Source organism: Bos indicus x Bos taurus, chromosome 10 (genome assembly GCF_003369695.1).
Source record: "Bos indicus x Bos taurus breed Angus x Brahman F1 hybrid chromosome 10, Bos_hybrid_MaternalHap_v2.0, whole genome shotgun sequence".
Classification (NCBI taxonomy): domain Eukaryota; kingdom Metazoa; phylum Chordata; class Mammalia; order Artiodactyla; family Bovidae; genus Bos; species Bos indicus x Bos taurus.
Window position 1 is genome coordinate 21,554,794 of NC_040085.1, and position 19,233 is coordinate 21,574,026.

The 19,233-nt window shown below is 37.2% G+C and overlaps 2 protein-coding genes across 2 annotated transcripts; both read left to right on the forward strand.

Annotated features, from left to right (window-relative positions):
- The first annotated feature begins 5,283 nt into the window (after positions 1-5,283).
- On the forward strand, positions 5,284-6,195 carry LOC113899460 (olfactory receptor 4K15-like). Its single transcript, XM_027552813.1, has one exon. The coding sequence runs from the start codon at positions 5,284-5,286 to the stop codon at positions 6,193-6,195; it is 912 nt and encodes a 303-aa protein (XP_027408614.1).
- An 11,750-nt stretch (positions 6,196-17,945) lies between these two features.
- Positions 17,946-18,884, forward strand: LOC113899608 (olfactory receptor 4K3-like). The gene has a single exon (XM_027552866.1). The coding sequence runs from the start codon at positions 17,946-17,948 to the stop codon at positions 18,882-18,884; it is 939 nt and encodes a 312-aa protein (XP_027408667.1).
- The last annotated feature ends 349 nt before the right edge of the window (positions 18,885-19,233 follow it).

Consider the following 19,233-nt stretch of genomic DNA (forward strand, 5'->3'; position numbering starts at 1 on the left):
CTCAAGTACAGAGTAAGAAAAGCCAAATGCAAAAGACAACAAATTGTACAATTCCATTTTTATTTTGGTAAAAGGAAAATACAGAGACAGAAAAGAAACCAATAGTTTCATAGGACAGGGGTTTTGTGTGTGGTTGAGTAAAAGGGCCATAGGAGAATGTGATGTGAAATGAGACTGTAATGTATCATGGTGCAATGGTTACCCAAGTATATATGTGTAACTGCAAAACTCTCATTGGTCTTTCACTTAATAACTATAAGACTTAGGAATGTCACTTAGCCTCTTTTGCCTGTTTTCTTCTTTGTAAAGAGCTCTATATATCATCATAGTTAGTGAGATGATACCTAAAAAGTGTGTGGTAATACCCAAGCAACTGAATTAGTGTTGACTCTATGTGTTCGCAAAAACTGGGCTGGCTATGGATTCTAGTCCTCAGGGCACAAAATGGGTGGTAAGCCAAATATATTCATTTAAATGTTTTGAGATCTAGAAATGAAAGAGATAAACAAAACTTTGAGAGGGAGAAATTGAGACAGTAAATAAGGAGGAGAGAAGCAGGGACAATAAGGGAAAGGAAATAAATTGAGATTTAGTAGCATAGTCTTTGACTTTTATTTAAAATCAAAACTTCCAACAAAAAAAGATAAAGAAAAATATCTCCAATGGCATACATTGATATGTACATCTACCACTACTGATAGGAATAGGAACAGAAGGATGCACTACAAGACTGATACTTGTTAACTCTGAGAGCGGATGAGATTTGGAGGGGACAGATGAAGTGGGACTTCAATAACTGCTTAATGATATACATGAACATATATCAGTATTAGCTTGACTCTTGTAAGTAATGCTGTATCTGTGTATTATATCTTTAATAAAGTAGTAAATTAAAAAGCATCCATCCACAGTCTTCTTGTAACGGAGTTGGATGAGCACAGCCCTTAGTAAGCAGCCATTGCTGTGTCTCTTATTCTACACCTGTTACTAGGCAACAGGTCTTGCTCAGACCTTGCTGGGTGCCTCAGTGGCCCCACCCACAAGCAACCAACCGTCAATGAGCCACTGTTAGTTGTCCTGCTCAGCTATTGGTCAGCACTGCAGTGGGCCCTGCTCACAGCTAACTGTCAATGAGGGACCACTGGGGAAATAATGGAGTCAAGGGTCAGTGGTATGGTGATCATCAGTTGGACAGTGAGGTAAGAGGCAGATTCAGGCCTTCTCCTGGAAGGCCCTCCAGCTTATCCAGCCTTGGGCCAGCAGGTGAGCTGGAGGACCCAAGGAATAGACTAGGGACTACATCTCATGGAGCTCCACGGCCCACACTAAGACCCTTCACTAGCTTGGCCCAGGCTTTGAGGCAGCAGTGAATGTCACCCCTATCCCTGTCTCTCCAACCCTATAGCAGTGGCCATCTGTATAAGTTGCAGTCTATGAGACCTGGTCTCCCCATTTGTGCAGCCTGAGGAGACTGAGGGCCAGCTGGGTTGGGTGCCTGGCTCCCTTAGGGATGACACCTAGGCAGGATATGGGAACCTGGCCCTAAAGGAGCTACCAACTGAGCTCTTCCTCCTCTTAGCCAGGACCTGGACCTTGGAGGGTGAAGGTTGTGCCTTAGGACTTTGCCTTTTCTGATCAAGACAGAGAATAACATTCATCTGGTAGAGATATACAGTACATCGTTACCTGACCATGACCTGACCTCAAGGACAAAGGATCTGACACCAAGAAGTCTGCAACAACTAACCACACCCATCCCTCACCTTTTGCTTTTAAAGGGGCTTGCTGAAAGCTTTGAGTAACTTTGGGGTTCTTAGGGCATAAGCCACCCATCTCTTTGTATAAATCTGTAATAAACCTTTCTCTGTTCTGAATTCTAATGTTTAGTATTGATGGGTCTCTGTGTGCAGGCAGAGGGGCTTGCGAATTCAGTAACACTCTCATCACATACAGAAATGCTTATAACATGGTTAACACACAAACCATTAACATTCAGAACTTTGCTCAAGGTAGCATTGAGAACATTGAGACCAACTATTCCTCCCAAGTCCCAGGAAGCAGAAGTTTAAGTAGGCCCCTAAGTCATGAGCATAGTTGCAAAGTGATGAGGTGAGGGTGAGCTGCCTGTCACCTGCCATTCACATGTCATCTAACTTCTGCTGGCACTGGCTGATTCTGGCATCTTAGTTCTCTTCATGACATGGTAGATGCAGAACAAAAGGAAAAAAGTTATATCCTCCTAAATTCAGAATATTTGAATCTGTTAAACTTCCTTCTTTTACAGTTTTAGGTGTAATTAACTGAACTAACTTTAGCTTTTACAAGGGGGCATTATTTTATTATGCATGCAAAACCCAACTTTTCCTCAAGGGAAGTTGAAGACTAAGGATCCCCGAGGAGCATGACAGGGAGAGACTTTTCAAATGTTTGGCTTTATTAAAACACAGATATGGAAAGTTTCCAAACCCAGAGGCTACTCCTTAGAGTGTACATTTGCCACATTGAGGATGCACTCTCACCAACACTGTGCGAAATGGCAGAAAATTACTTGGATTTCATTTCAGACTAAAAGGAAAATCTAGAGTAAGCCTTCTCAGTTAGGAAAAGGATCTGGTTTCAGAGGTGATCTGTATAAGGTAAGTATATCCCAATCTATCTGATTTTTTAACTTTCACATTCAATGTTTCTCCTCTATTTTGATTTGATGTCCCCCACCCCTTTAGCATTTTTTCATACCTATCTGTGAAGCTTACTGTTCTAAAGATGTTATTTTAGTTAATGTGCTTATAGGAAAGACTATGGGCTTTCTCTATCAGTCAGTCCCTGGGACTTTGGGATTCTTAACAACACTTTGACAAACTGACAAAAAACACTGCCTTTCTACAATCTTAAAAGTTCCTAGAGGCCCAAGTTAGTAAGATCAGTTCTCACAGATTCTCCAACTTCCCAACCCAGGGATTGAACCCAGGTCTCCTGCATCGCAGGCAGATTCTTTAATATCTGAGCTACCAGGGAAGCCCCCAACTTATATTAACATTTTCTAATTCCTTTTATATTTTACTTGCTCTACCATTGATCAAAGTAGTAAATGGAAAAAAAGCCTCAGTCAAATATCAATAGGGCAAAGTACTCTACAATTTAAGGACAAACAGAACTGAATTTATATTAATGTAAACCTTTACTTCTTTCCCTATTGTTATTGCTATGTACATTTACTGGTGTTTCAGTCACTTCTTTAAAGAACTAAATATCTTATTCCAGAAATCTTTTTTACTTAGTCTTCTCAAATTCAAGATTCCTATAGAAACCATTTTGGTAGGGAAGCTATCCTGGAAGCTTTGGAGTCAGACAAACCTGTTTATTTTCCAGTTTTAGAACTTTCGAACTTAAGGTGGGAAAATCAAATTTCACATCTACAAAAGGGCAAGAAACACGATTGCTAAAATAATGTGTGTGTACATAGTTTATTGGGGCTTCCCAGGTGGCTCAGTGGTATAAAATCTGCCTGCCAATGCAGGAAATGCAAGAGACCTGGTTTCAATGTCTGGGTCCAGAAGATTCCTTGGAGTAGGAAATGGCAACCCACTCCAGTATTTTTGCCTGGAAAATCCTCTGGACAGAGGAGCCCAGTAGCTACAGTCCATGGGATCACAAAGAATCCGACATGAGTGGGCAACTGAGCATGCATGTACATACAGAGTTTATTAGACCTCATGTTGTGTTCCCACCAAAATAACATAGATCTTATGTTGTGCTCTTACCAAAATAACAAAGTAAAATAATTTTAAACTCAATACTGAGATGCTGCCAGTCCATAATCCATATGCCGATTTTCATTAAAAAAAAATAGTCATACTTTTTCTGAGGAAAGAAGAAAACACTTGAGGAAAGAAAATAAAAGCAAAATCCAAAGTAAAAATGTGCCCAGAAGAGTAGCAGGCAGTTCAAACAAAAAGAAAGGCAAATAGTCCTTTAAAATGGTGTGTGTTGATGGGGAGAGGGAGATGCTTAATCTCACAGTAAGAAATGAAATCTACATTTAGATGTCATTTCTTGCTACCATTGAGAAAACATTCTAGTGGTAACGAGTGAAAACAGGCAATTTTGTACACAACTAGTTGAAATATAAAATGTTTGAAGTCTTATAGAAGGAATAACTAACAAAATAGGTTTTTAAAGTGCTTACTTGGTAAATAGTAAGTTCTAGTGAGTCAACTTAACAGTAGTAGCTAGACTGAAGATAACAACAGGACACTATATAGAGAGAAATAAAGAGACATTAAAGAGGGAAAAGTAGAAATAAAGAAGGAGGGAAGGAAGGAAGTGGGGAGGGACAGATGGATAGAGAGAGGGAGAAAAGAAAGGAAACAAAGGCTTTGCTTTCTGGCTTGTAGAAAATAGAAAATATATGTGTCCACAGTTCACAGAGGTCAATTTAAATAATGCAAAGGAATAGTGTAAGTACAAATGAAGTAGAATTTATTAATATATTTTCTCCCACAGGGGCAGTCAGGAGTAAAAGTAATTTAAATTGGCCTGTCCTTTAGGCTACTCTGAAATAAGAAATTTCTGTTGCCAGTGAAGGCAAAGGACCAGTCAATGTGCATTAATAAGTGGATAAGTTAGGCTAAGGAGTAGATAATATTATGGATATATCTTCTCATAGAGAGATCAAAATGCATGAAAATATTTTGCACTATAAATGTGTAGTCAGCATCTAGGGTTTCTTTTGGAACACAAACATCTTTTCTGAAGTCATTTGATGAACAGTTTCTCCCTGAGTGTGTAGAAGACCTTGGTTTAATTCAATCTGCTATATATATCAACTTAGAAATTGATTTGTTTCTAAAAAGTGTACACTATAACGAATTATTGCCCTGGATAGATTCTGAAAAATAAAAAGCCTCTAAATAGATTTTAGAACGATGCATTCTCCCTGCAGAAAAGGTATATTCAAGCCCTGGAGAAACTGTTCATAAAACACATTACTACTAAAGTTTTTAATCAGAATATTTGTTTTCAATAACCCTTAAGAACTGTACTTCTGATGGATAAAGTTTTTGATCTGTCCTTCTATATTTAATTAGCTTCTTTGTTTAGTCAGAGGATTGTGCCCATCCATAAATTCATAAAATGTTATTTTCAATTTTGAGCTCAGTATAATGCTAAGATTTCAACACTGCACCTGAGAAGAATTTATCTGCTCTCTGACACCTAAACCTTAAGTTCTTCTTTCTAGAAGTTCTTAGTTCATCTCTTCTGGACACTTTAGAAATTCACTAAATGGAAGAAGCAAACCAGTCCGTGGTATCTGAGTTCATTTTTCGTGGACTCTGTGATTCAAGGGAGCTCCAGAAATTCTTCTTACTGCCATTTTCTGCACTCTACCTGATGACCGTCCTGGGTAACCTTTTCATTGCATTCTTAATCATCACTGACTCTCATCTCCATTCCCCAATGTACTTCCTCTTAGCCAATCTCTCATTTGTTGACTTCTGCTTTTCCTCAGTGACCACTCCTAAACTGACCACAGACTTCCTAAAGGATAATAAAACCATCTCCTTTGGGGGTTGCATGAGTCAAATCCTCTGTGTACATTTCTTTGGAGGGGGTGAGATGGTACTGCTTGTGACAATGGCCTATGACCGTTATGTAGCCATCTGCAAGCCACTCCATTACTCCAGCATCATGAACAGACAGAAGTGCATCTGGCTAGTATTGACATCGTGGATCATTGGCTTTGTGCATGCCGCAAGTCAACTAGCTATGATTTTAGATCTTCCCTTCTGTGGACCCAGAATAGTGGACAGTTTTTTCTGTGATATTCCCGAAGTGATCAAACTAGCCTGCACGGATACTCATACTCAGAGAATATTGATAAATGCTGACAGTGTTTTCTTGGCTACAACGTGCTTCATTCTCTTGTTGATCTCTTACACCAACATCCTGGTGACTGTCCGTCTTAGCTCCAAGGATGGGGCATCAAAGGCACTCTCTACCTGTACTTCCCACATCACAGTGGTGGTGCTGTTCTTTGGACCCTGCATCTTCACCTATCTGTGGCCACCTAGAATCACTTGGGTGGATAAGTTCCTTGCTGTGTTTTACACAGTAATCACACCTCTCTTGAATCCAGCCATTTATACACTGAGAAATAAAGAGATTAAGAATGCCATAAAGAGACTGATAAGTTAGCATATGTGTTCAAGGTGTAATTTTTAGAGTCTTCATGTAATCAGCAATTCCACCATGTGCTCCCCAATTTGGATATATTCTGACCTATGAGCTGGAAATATGTTGTATCCATAAGCTTTAAATATTCCCAAATGTATGCTGTGATTTAATCCACTAAGAAAATATGTTAAAATGCAACACTAAAATTCTTAACATTGGAAGGAAATAAAATTTTTCATAAATAATTCTTTGTATAGGATAAAAACTTACCCAGTGATAACAATAATGATGACAGTTTTAAAATAATAATAATTTTCAGAATTTACTAAACATTACCTATGTTCCCCAAGCCATTCTAAGCACTTTGTATATTACTAAACCACTTTCAGTAGTTTATCATTCTCTTTTCTAAAAACACATGATGTATCCTCTCTTACTTAGCTAGAGAAAATACTAAAGATACCTGAGCGGTCGGCTTCCAGTTAGAAAAATAAATAAATGATTCAAACCATAATACATTGCATTTGCATTCCATAGCATAATCCTTAAAGTTTCAATCTTCAAATGTTAACTCTTGGTTTAAAGATAGAAGTTTCCCTCAAAATTTTCCTCTTAAAGTACACATGGAAAAGTATTCACAAAACATTTCTTATGTTAATAAATGACTTTTATGACTATTGTTTTTTTTTCTTGCATTAAAGAACTAATAATTCATTGCTTCAAAGCAAAGATTATGTACGATGAGAAAAATGCCCCAAAAATAAATTTATACAAAACTATGAAAACCTCTTACACATGAATAAAAAAGATAAACAAGCCAATGGGGCTTAGAGAAGAGGCAAACAATTTGAACAAGTATTTATTTCACTGACTACACATTCAGCCTCTTTAGTTAGCTGAGAAATGCAAATTAAGATCATTGTTATTGCCTCCCAACTCTGCTTTCTACTTCTATACTCTGCTTTCTGCTCCTGGGATTCTGCATACGACACGTCTATTTTCACATCTGGCTCCATTTTACCCTCTGAAGACAGAGCATGGGAGAGAAGGACAGCAAAGTTAGAGAAGGAGAAAAGGACTCCTTTCTGTCTGCTCTTTTGAGCTTTCCCTCTGCTTGTGAGCATTACCATAGTCGCTATAGCAATAGTTTCTTCCTACAGCATGAGCTGAACCCAGGGTGCAGCTTTTCTTACAGGTTCAGAACTAGTCTCATTCTGTTCCATCAGAGGTAAGAGCACCAGCAAGCTGGCACCCTATCTTCAAATATCTGAGTCTCAGAATCTATCATGCCACACTTCTGAGTTCAGAGAAAAAGTAGGAGGCAAGTACACTCCCTCCAAAGAGGGAGTTTCACACCATAGGAATCCTTTCCTACATCACTACATTTCTATCATTTTAATTTTTAAACTTTGTTCCCCACCCTGTGAGCAGTAGCTGCTGCCTACAATTGTTTTCTTCATGGTAATAAAGTTTTCTTTTAACTCTGTCAGACATCTAGTTGGCAATATTATACCTGCTTACTTTTTATATTAAATTCTGTTCAAGTAATGTGTTTCCTCTTTGCCAACTGATCCCTGACTGAAACAGCTTTCCACACAGAAATGTGCAGCTTAAGTGATTTTCCTGATGAACACTGCAAGTATGAAAGAGGAAACATTTTTTACATAAACTTCTCCTGAGATGAGAAAGAGAAGGAACACTTATTTCCCAGTAAAATAACAGAATTGGATTGTCTGAAATACTATCAAAATTATTAATTTTGATACTGTCAAATTATTAATAATTCAAAGGATGTTGGCAGCTGTAGTCAAAGGTCATGCATGGAGAATTCTGAGACCATAAGTCCCCAAGGTTTTTCATACTATTGTAAGTTGTACCTTGAAGCAGATATAACAAATGAAGAATCAAACAATAACACATATATAACATGATTGCCAAAGGGAGCTTATTTTGGTCATGAAGCACCTTCAACTTTTAATTTGATAATTGCATAGCTCAATGGTATTTTCCAGCTCAATTCTAGCTAATAAATTTATAGGCTGATTTGTCACTAGCAACCTAGACAGGTCAAGTGTATTTTGCCTAAAAGGATTCCATAGATGAAGCACCCCATTATCTTTTCAATAAAAATATCATCAGGGGGTCCAATTAGCATGCTTTCAAGGGGACTTATCAGGTCATTTCTATACTTCTTTCTGTATTTTCTCTTATTCCAGATCAGATCAGATGAGTCGCTCAGTTATGTCCAACTCTTTGCGACCCCATGAATCACAGCACGCCAGGCCTCCCTGTCCATCACCAACTTCCGGAGTTGACTCAGACCCACGTCCATCGAGTCAGTGATGCCATCCAGCCATCTCATCCTCTGTCGTCCCCTTCTCCTCTTGCCCCAATCCCTCCCAGCATCAGAGTCTTTTCCAATGAGTCAACTCTTCACATGAGGTGGCCACAGTACTGGAGTTTCAGCTTTAGCATCATTCCTTCCAAAGAAATCCCAGGGCTGATCTCCTTCAGAATGGACTGGTTGGATCCCCTTGCAGTCCAAGGGACTCTCAAGAGTCTTCTCCAACACCACAGTTCAAAACCATCAATTCTTCGGCTCTCAGCCTTCTTCACAGTCCAACTCTCACATCCATACATGACCACAGGAAAAACCATAGCCTTGACTAGATGAACCTTTGTTGGCAAAGTAATGTCTCTGCTTTTGAATATGCTATCTAGGTTGGTCATAACTTTCCTTCCAAGGAGCAAGCGTCTTTTAGTTTCATGGCTGCAGTCACCATCTACAGTGATTTTGGAACCCAGAAAAATAAACTCTGACACTGTTTCCACTGTTTCCCCATCTATTTCCCATGAAGTGATGGGACTGGATGCCATGATCTTTCTTTTCTGAATGTTGAGCTTTAAGCCAACTTTTTCACTCTCCTCTTTCACCTTCATCAAGAGGCTTTTTAGTTCCTCTTCACTTTCTGCCATAAGGGTGGTGTCATCTGCATATCTCAGGTGATTGATATTTCTCCCGGCAATCTTGATTCCAGCTTGTGTTTCTTCCAGTCCAGCGTTTCTCATGATGTTCTCTGCATATAAGTTAAATAAACAGGGTGACATTATACAGCCTTGATGTACTCCTTTTCCTATTTCGAACCAGTTTGTTGTTCTATGTCCAGTTCTAACTGTTGCTTCCTGACCTGCGTACAAATTTCTCAAGAGGCAGATGAGGTGGTCTGGTATTCCCATCTCTTTCAGAATTTTCCACAGTTTATTGTGATCCACACTGTCAAAGGCTTTGGTATAGTCAATAAAGCAGAAATAGATGTTTTTCTGGAACTCTCTTGCTTTTTTCATGATCCAGCAGATTTCACAAAGTACAGAGTAAGGGTTTCAGACCATGGGTTAGATGAATTCACAGATGAATTTCCCAATTCATCTATGAAGCAGGTATAAAGTTGACATGAATAATATATGGCAAAAAAAATTAATTTTATACCTGAAGTGTAAGGTAGATTTAACAAGTGGAAATGAATCACCAGGCTAAAAAAGGAAAAATCATACAAATATCTCCATAAATAGAGAAAGAGCATTTCATTAAATCAAATACACTTTCATAATAAAACACCTAGCTGTAGATTTAGAAATAAAATTACTCATTCTGATAAGTGATTGCAAAACAGCTCCAGCATAGCATATAGTTGATGCTGAAATATTGGAAATTCCTCTACCATGTCCCTAAGGTTGGAAATGACAAAAATTGCTTCTTGTCAACACTAATGTTTGGTGTTTTATTGGAAATCTTGTCCAGATGAATAAGAGAAGAAAACTAAATAAAATGAGCAAAAAGATATAAATAAATTATTATTCATCACAGACAATATTTTTGTTTAAAATTACATATATTTCTATAGTTTCCTCACTCTGTGGCAGTCTAATTAATCATAATAGCTAACCCCACTCCAGTACTCTTGCCTGGGAAATCCCAGGGACAGAGGAGCCTGGTGGGCTTCCGTCTATGGGGTCGCACAGAGTCGGACACGACTGATGCGACTTAGCAGCAGCAGCAGCAGCAACACATAATATGACTTCCCTGGTGGCTCAGACAGTAAAGCGTCTGCCTACAATGCAGGAGACCGGGGTTCAATCCCTGGGCAGGAAGATCTCCTGGAGAAGGAAATGGCAACCCACTCCAGTATTCTTTCCTGGAAAACCCCCTACTTCGTTTGTTTACCTCAATAGATGGCAAGCTTGATGAGCATAGGATTGTTGGAAAGTAAAGATGAATATAGATTTAATAGTGTTTTAGACAACCTGCTGAATGGACAAATATATTTGTAAATCTATCTGATAAGGGCTTATAATTCAAAACAAATAAAGCACTCTACAACACAATAGCAAAAAAAAACAAAAAACAATTGGGTTAAAAAATGTCAAATCTGAATAGACATTTTTCCAGTGAAGACATACAGATGGACAACACAACTATATGTTCAACATCACTAATCATCAGGGAAATGCAAACCAAAACCCACCTTACACCTGTCGAATGACTACTTACAATACTGGATGCTTGGGGCTGGTGCACTGGGACAACCCAGAGGAATGGTAGGGGAGAGAGGAGGGTTCAGGATGGGGAACACGTGTATACCGGTGGTGGATACATGTTGATATATGGCAAAACCAATACAATATTGTAAAGTAAAAAAAAAAAAATAATATATAAAATAAAAAAAAATAAAGTCCAAAAAAAAAAAAAGACAGCAAATAACAAGCATCAATGTGGATTAGAGAAAAGGGAAACTTCATGCAATATTAATAGGATGTAACTGGTGAAACCACTGTGGAAAACATTGGATCTTCCCCCAAAAATTAAAAAAAAAAAAAGACTACCATGTGACCTAGCAATTTCAAGTTCCACAAGTGAAATAAAAACCTAGAATTTATCTGGAAAAAAAAAATTGAAAGCACTAATTTGAAAAGATACATGCACCTTTATGTTCATTGCAGGACTATTTACGATAGCCAAGTTATGGAAGCAACCTAAGTGTCCATTGATAAAATGAATTAGAAAAGATGTGATTATATATGTAGGAACACTATCCTGCCATAAAAAAAGAAAGTTTGCCATTGCAAGAACTTGACACTATCATGCTAAGTGACATGTCAGACACGGAAAGGCAAATACCATATTATTTTACTTATACATGGAATCTAAAAAGCAAAATAAACAAATAAAAGCAGACTCTTAGGACAAACTGGTGGTTGTCAGACAGGGTGGGTGCTGAGGGGATGAATGAAATAAGTAAAGGGGATTAGAGGAACAAACTTCCAGCTATGAAAGGAATAATTCATGGGATTTGATGAGCCCACAGGGTTACAAAGAGTCAGACATGACTGAGTGACTGAACAACAATAACAACAATGTATACATAGGGAATATAGTCAATAATATTGTTACAACTTTGTATGGTAATGAATGATAATGGGAATTTGAATTTCAAGGGTGATTCTTGCATAATGTATTTGATTGTCAGATAACTAAGTTGTATACCTCAAAATAATATAACATTCTATATCAGCTGATTTTCACTAATTATGCATGTTTACTTATTTGAAAGTGAAAGTGTTAGTCACTCAGTCCACCTATTTGAGACTCTTTGCAACCCCATAGTCTGTAGCCCATCAGGCTCTTTTGTCCATAGAATTCTCCAGGCAAGAATACTGGAGTAGGTTGCCATTCTCTTCTCCAGGGGATCTTTCCGAACCAGGGATTGAACCTGGATCTCCTATATTACAGGCAGATTCTTTACTGTCTGAGCCACAAGGGAAGCCCATTTATTTTTTTTTAATACTTCCTATTTTCCCAAGAGTTTTTTAATGAGGAGTCAGTTTTGAAATTTACTCAGTAACTTTCTGGTAAAGTTCTAAAGTTCATTTTCTAAAATGTTTATGTAACTTTGTCTAAATCCAAATATTGTTCATTATTTCTCTTAGTATTATGTGATATTCTGTGGGATTTCAGAAATTTTCTCTTCATAGACACATTAAAAATTTAGCTAGGAGACCGTGTAGATCATATTTGACTTTCTGTACACATAGGTGGAACCAGACTACAGAATGAGTTGGAATTGGGGAAGAATGGAGCAGAGAAATCCATTAATAGTCTTTTAAACTGCCAATATGGAAAAATATATAGCCTAGAAGCAAATAATGACAACAGAAGTAAAGAGGAGGGAAGTTAATTGAGACATGTTGAGACTAAAACTGGACAACTAGAGATAGCAAGTGAAAGTACGGACAAGACAACCACATAGGTATCTGTTTGTGGCGTATGGGGGAATGGCAATGATACTTATCAGGACATTGGGGTGGATTATTATATTCTAAATTCAGTTTTGACATGTGATCTTGAAGGTGGAGGTGAGACTTTCATTTGTGTATATAAGCTACAACTCTGGATAGATTTCTCTGAAGACCGGTGATAAAGCTACAGACCAGGATGTGACCGTGCTGTACTAGAAGGCACAAGAAGGGAGACCGCTATGGGTGCTGAGTAAGTATTCCACAAATGGTTTGGATCCTAGGTTCTTTCTAACCTTTGGCTCTCATTGTATATAGACTTTAAACGTTGTTAACTTTGACATGACGTTAGCATCAAATGCATGGAAAAAGGATCAGGAAAGTCCATCTGCACACGACGATGTGTCATTTGGTTTAAGAAAGTACGAGACAGCAAAAGAGACACTGATGTATAAAACAGTCTTATGGACTCAGTGGGAGAGGGAGAGGGTGGGAAGATTTGGGAGAATGACATTGAAACATGTAAAATATCATGTAAGAAACGAGTTGCCAGTTCAGGTTCGATACACGATACTGGATGCTTGGGGCTAGTGCACTGGGATGACCCAGAGGGATGGTATGGGGAGGGAGGAGGGAGGAGGGCTCAGGATGGGGAACACATGTATACCTGTGGCGGATTCATTTTGATATTTGGCAAAACTAATACAATTATGTAAAGTTTAAAAATAAAATAAAATTAAAAAAAAAAGAAAGGCAGACCTCAGAAACTGACTTTGGTTTATATCTCATTGAATAATTCTGGACTATATGCCTACCTTACAACACTCCATAACTAAGGAAAATGAGATTATAGTAACTGGTTTAGAAAAAAATCATATCACATTGGAAAGGGAAAACTCAGTTCAGTCTACCTCATGTGTGTTTCTTTCCTATAAGTGTCCTTTTTTATTCACATAAAACACTCCACCTCTGACACTTCTGATCACCAGATGTAGAGGTTTCTCCCCATACCAAGCTAATATCCACAACAACTTAACTCAATTCTGGGTGTCCTAGGTCCTAAGTTGCTTCAGTCATATTTGATTCTTTGCAAACCTACGGACTATAGCCACCATGTGCCTCTGTCTATGGGATTCTCCAGGCAACAGTACTGGAGTGGGTTACCATGCCCTCCTCCAGGGGATCTTTCCTACCCAGGGATCAAACTTGCGTCTCCTGCATTGGCAGGCAAGTTCCTTACCACTAGCACCGCCACCTGGGTAGCCCACAATCTAACTTAATCCTTACAACACTATGCATTTGAAGCTAGTGTTAGAGCTCATGGGTTAAGGGCTTAGTCCCACTAGACTCTTTCTGTTATTTAAGTTGCCCATCTCAGTAATAGGTCCCCAGATTATACACAATTTTTGTCCAATTTGGCTACAAATCAGAGGTTCCCAGGATCCCCTCCTCAGCTTCTATTAATTTGTTAGAGTGGTTCACAGATCTTAGGAAATATTTACCTACATTTACTTGTTTAATTAAAAATATGATAAAGGAGCTACACAAATATCCAGATGAAGAAATACACAAGCAAAGACTGAGATGGTCTCAAGTACAGCAGCTTCTGTGCCTCTGGAGTCAGGGTGTATCACCCTCTCTAGGTTAGTGGATGTGTTCACCAACACTGCCTTTCTACAATCTAAGAAGTTTTCAGCTGCCCACGTTGGGTGAGATCAGTTCTCACAGATCCTCTCATTTATCCTGATATCTCCAATTCCTTCTGGATTTTATTTGTTCTACCACTTTTAGGAGGGTTAATAAATTGTGTTTTATTCATATTTTGAATATTGCATAGTTTAGAGAAATTAGGTTGATATATATATAATAGGGGCTTCCCTGGTGGCTCAGTTGGTAAAGAACCTGTCTGCAGTGTAAGAGGCCCGGGTTTGATCACTCAGTCAGAAAGATCCCCTGGAGAAGGGAATGGCAACCCACTGCACTATCCTTACCTGGAGAATGCCATGGACAGAGGAGCCTGTTGGACTACAGCCCATGGGGTCGCAAAGAGTCAGACACGACTGAGCAACTAACACACACACACACACACACACACATACTAATAGAGACATTATCAAATCATATTGATAGATATGAAATGAAATGGCAAAATACATAGTTTCAAACTTACAGAAAAAAATTTAATATTTTTTAAGAATATGTTTTAAATATGAATTATCAATAAAATTTAGGAAGGATACATGCCAAATTTTGGGGGAAGGAAATATGGTATTTATGGATATTCAAAGGAACTTTTTAATGTAACTGTTCAGGCTTTTGAGACATTTTTAAACTTGCAATTTATGTATTTGAAAGTAATATTATATTAAAGTGACAAATATGAAAAGCCTTAATTATATAGCTTTGATAACTGCTTTAATGTCCTAAGGGATTCTGTGCTTTGCTGACACAATTCTAGAACATAGAAAAAGAAGAAACGATCATTTACCCGCTTCTCAAAAATAACATTATTATCATAAAATATTTCTTTCTATACTGATACCTCTAATTCTCTTGTTCACCTTCCTTAACCTTTAAAAAATCATGGAAATTTTAAGATAACAGCACAATGACTGTGGGTTAATGCAAAGCTAAATTGGACCAAAGTTATCTTGGCACATTGTCATGCTTTTTTTTTTTTTTTTAATTTCTCTTTCAACTTTAATACCCAGCATTTGTTAAGTGAAGCAGTACATAAAAAAGGAATCTTAGAATCCTGTTTGGACACTGTTTGGGAAGAAAACCAGGTTTTGAGAGGGGCACTCTGTCTCAGCCACTGGCCAGAAAACCATCTTTCTGTTTGAAATCTGTTCAATCTGAGAGCGATATGGTGACTTGGGGAAGGAAGGTGACCTCTCCCTTGTAAGGTGGACTGGCTCCGTTTCCCTCTGTGTTTTCCACCACTGTTTATAACACTTGTGCTGAATGCTTGTAGTGACAGTAATAGTCATAAAATATGGCTCAAATTTCATTTTTAATTGAAATATAGATTAATTTACAATGTTGTGTACATTAGATATATAGTTGTGTGCATATGTTAATTCCAAACTAATAATTTAATCTCCCTCCCCTCCACCCCATTTGGTAACCATAAGATTGCTCTTTGTATCTGCAATTTTGTTTCTGCTCTGTAAATAAGCTCATTTATATCACCATTTTTTAAGTTTTCCACATATAAGTGATATTGTATGATATTTGTCTTTCTCTGTTGACTAACTTCACATAATATGATAATCTTTAGGTACATTCATGTTACTGAAAATGGCATTATTTTATTCTTCTTTTATGGCTGAGTAATAGTATTCCATTGTGTATGTATGTATGTATGTATATATATATATATATATATATATATATATATATATATATATATACACATATACCACATCTTCTTTATCCATTCCATCAAAGGTCATTTAGGCTGCTTCCATGTCTTGGCTATTGTAGAAAGTGCCGCTATGAACATTAGGGTGCATATATGTTTTCAAATTAGAGTTCTCTCCAAATATAGACCCAGAAGTGGAATTGCAAGATCATACGGTAACTCTCTTATTCAGTTCTATTACTGACAAAAGTAAGTAAATGGAAAAAAGCCTCAGTCAAATGTTTATACGGCAAAGTACCATACACTTTATAGACAACAATGAAACTGAATAGATTTTAATATAAACCTGTACCTCTTTACTATTGCTTTAGCTATTTACATAGTTTGTGTCTGTCACCTCTTTACAGAACAAAATGTCTTATTTCAGAATTTTTTTTTCTTTTACTTTTATAGACATCTCAAAATCAAGATGCTTAGAAGTCATTTTTAGTAGGAAAGCTAGTCTGGAGGTTTTAAAGTCAGACAAATTTCTGTGTATTTTGTTGTTCTAGTATTTTTGAACTTAAGACTTGGGAAAAGTCAAATTTCTCTTCTGCAAAATTGCAAGAACTGTGATTCTTCAAATAGGTAATATGTACATATATATATACTCGATTAGATCTCATGGAGTATTTTTACAAAAATTTAAGGATAATGAAGTTAAAATTCAGTAGTAAGAAAATAGTCACAAGACATAAATGATGCTGATGTTCCTTTTAAAAAGTCTTATGTTTGGTGAGGGAAAAAAGCTGAACAGAATGAAGAGCAAAACTCAGAAGGAAAAAAAGTACAACAAAAAGGGAGCATATATTCAAAGAAAAAAAGGCAAATAATACTAATAAATGGAAAAATAATTAATTTTGTAATTAAAAAATTACATCCCAGTGCCATCTCTCATCATCAAAAGACAACACATTGTATTGACAAGGCTATATTTTTAAGAAAGGGGATTTGTACTTTGTAGTTGGAAATGCAAAATGCTTTGAGTCCTATAGTGGGAATACCTAACAAAATGTATGTTTTTAAAATGCTTATCAAGGACTTGGTAGTTCATAAGTGCCAGTTATTGTACCTGATAATCTAAACTATATTTTCTAAAAGACTAGGATAATAAAGAAATACAGACAAGAAGGGAGACTAAAGAAAAAATATAAATAAAAAATGAGGGCAAATGGAAGAAAAAAAATGAGGAAAAAAGAACTTGCTGTTTGGTTTACAAAATATACAAAATATATATATTTTGCAGAGTTCAATTTATATAGTATATGTGAACAGTTTAAGGACAAATGAAGTTAAATTTTATACATTCTTTTCTGAGAACAGTCAGGAATAAACATAGTTTTCATTTCTTTATCATTTAAGCTACTCTCAAAAAAGAAATCTGTTACAAGTGAGGGAATAGAACTGGTCTATAATGTTAATAAGTGGAGTTACTCTGCCTATGAAATATATAATTTTATACACAGATTCAAAATTAGTAAAAATATTCAGCTTAGAAACGTGCCATCAGCATCTGGGGTCTCCTTTGGATGTAGATGGGCTTTCCTCAAGTCATTTGATAAACAAATTTTTCTCACAGTTTGTAAAAGAATTTGATTCAATTCAGTTTGCTCACACATATCAACTTTAGCAATAAATTTGTTTCTAAGAGTCAAGTTTTGTGTGAGAAATGTAGCATTAGATTATTGCCCTAGATAAGAGTTAAAAATAAAGAACCTCCAAATATATTATAGACCTATGCACTTTTAATGCCAAAAAGGAAGATTCAAGCAGTGGAGAAATTGCTTATAAAATATATTAGTATAGTTATTTTTATGAGAATATTCATTTTGCATAACCAAAGAACTCTCTGTTGGGTGAAGCTTTTAAACTTCCTTTCTACACATTATTAGCTCCTGAGAGCTGAGATTGATTCAATAAATCTTTATTTTCAATTTGGAATTTAGCACATTTCCTAGGACTTAAATTTTGCACGGGAGAAGTGTTTGTCTGCTCTCAAGCACCTAAACATTTAGTTCTTCTTTCCATTCTAGAACTTCTTAGTTCACCTCTTCTGGTCACATTAGAAATGTACTAAATGGAAGAAGCAAACCAGTCCATGGTATCTGAGTTCATTTTTCGTGGACTCTGTGATTCAAGGGAGCTCCAGAAATTCCTCTTCCTGCCATTTTCTGCACTCTACCTGATGACCGTCCTGGGCAACCTTTTCATTGCATTCTTAATCATCACTGACTCCCATCTCCATTCCCCAATGTACTTCCTCTTAGCCAATCTCTCATTTGTTGACTTCTGCCTTTCCTCAGTCACCACTCCTAAACTGATCACAGACTTCCTAAAGGATAATAAAACCATCTCCTTTGGGGGCTGCATGAGTCAGATCCTCTTTATACATTTTCTTGCAGGAGATGAGATGGTACTGCTTGTGACAATGGCCTATGACCGTTGTGTAGCCATCTGCAAGCCACTCCATTACTCCAGAATTATGGACAGACAAAAGTGCATCTGGCTAGCTCTGATATCATGGATCATTGGCTTTGTACATGCCATAAGTCAACTAGCTATGATTTTAGATCTTTCTTTCTGTGGACCCAGAATAGTGGACAGCTTTTTCTGTGATATTCCCGAAGTGATCAAACTAGCCTGCATGGATACCCATACTCTGAGAATATTGATAAATGCTGACAGTGGTGTCTTGGCTGTAACTTGCTTCATTCTCTTGCTGATCTCTTACACCTACATCCTGGTAACTATTCACCTTCATTCCAAGGATGGGGCATCAAAGGCACTCTCTACCTGTACTTCCCACATCACAGTGGTGGTGCTGTTCTTTGGACCCTGCATTTTCGTCTATTTCTGGCCACTTAGCATCACTTGGGTGGACAAGGTACTTTCTGTGTTTTATACGGTAATTACACCTCTTTTGAATCCAGCCATTTACACACTGAGAAATAAAGAAATTAAAAATGCAGTAAAGCGACTGATAAGTCAGCATAAGAATACAAAGTACAATTTTTAAAGCTTTCATATAATCAGTAATTCTACTGTTTGCTCCCTAATTTGGACATAGTTTGACGTGTTAACTAAACTATAAATGTTCATATCTGTAAGTTATCAGTAATCTCAGATATATTTTTTGTGTTTATTCCATTAAGAAAATATGTTCCAAAAGCTAATACATGTATTCTTACCACTTGGAGAAAATAAAAATTTGTCTAAATATTCTTGTGTATTGTAAAAAAAAAAAAATGCCTGGTGATTATAATAAGAATTCAGTTCAGTTCAGTTCACTCGCTCAGTCATGTCCGACTCTTTGCGACCCCATGAATCGCAGCACGCCAGGCCTCCCTGTCCATCACCAACTCCCG

What these genes read in the sequence shown, in the direction of transcription:
- LOC113899460 (XM_027552813.1), top strand. Translation starts at nt 5,284, where the DNA reads ATGGAAGAAGCAAACCAGTCCGTGGTATCTGAGTTCATTTTTCGTGGA.
- LOC113899608 (XM_027552866.1), top strand. Translation starts at nt 17,946, where the DNA reads ATGGAAGAAGCAAACCAGTCCATGGTATCTGAGTTCATTTTTCGTGGA.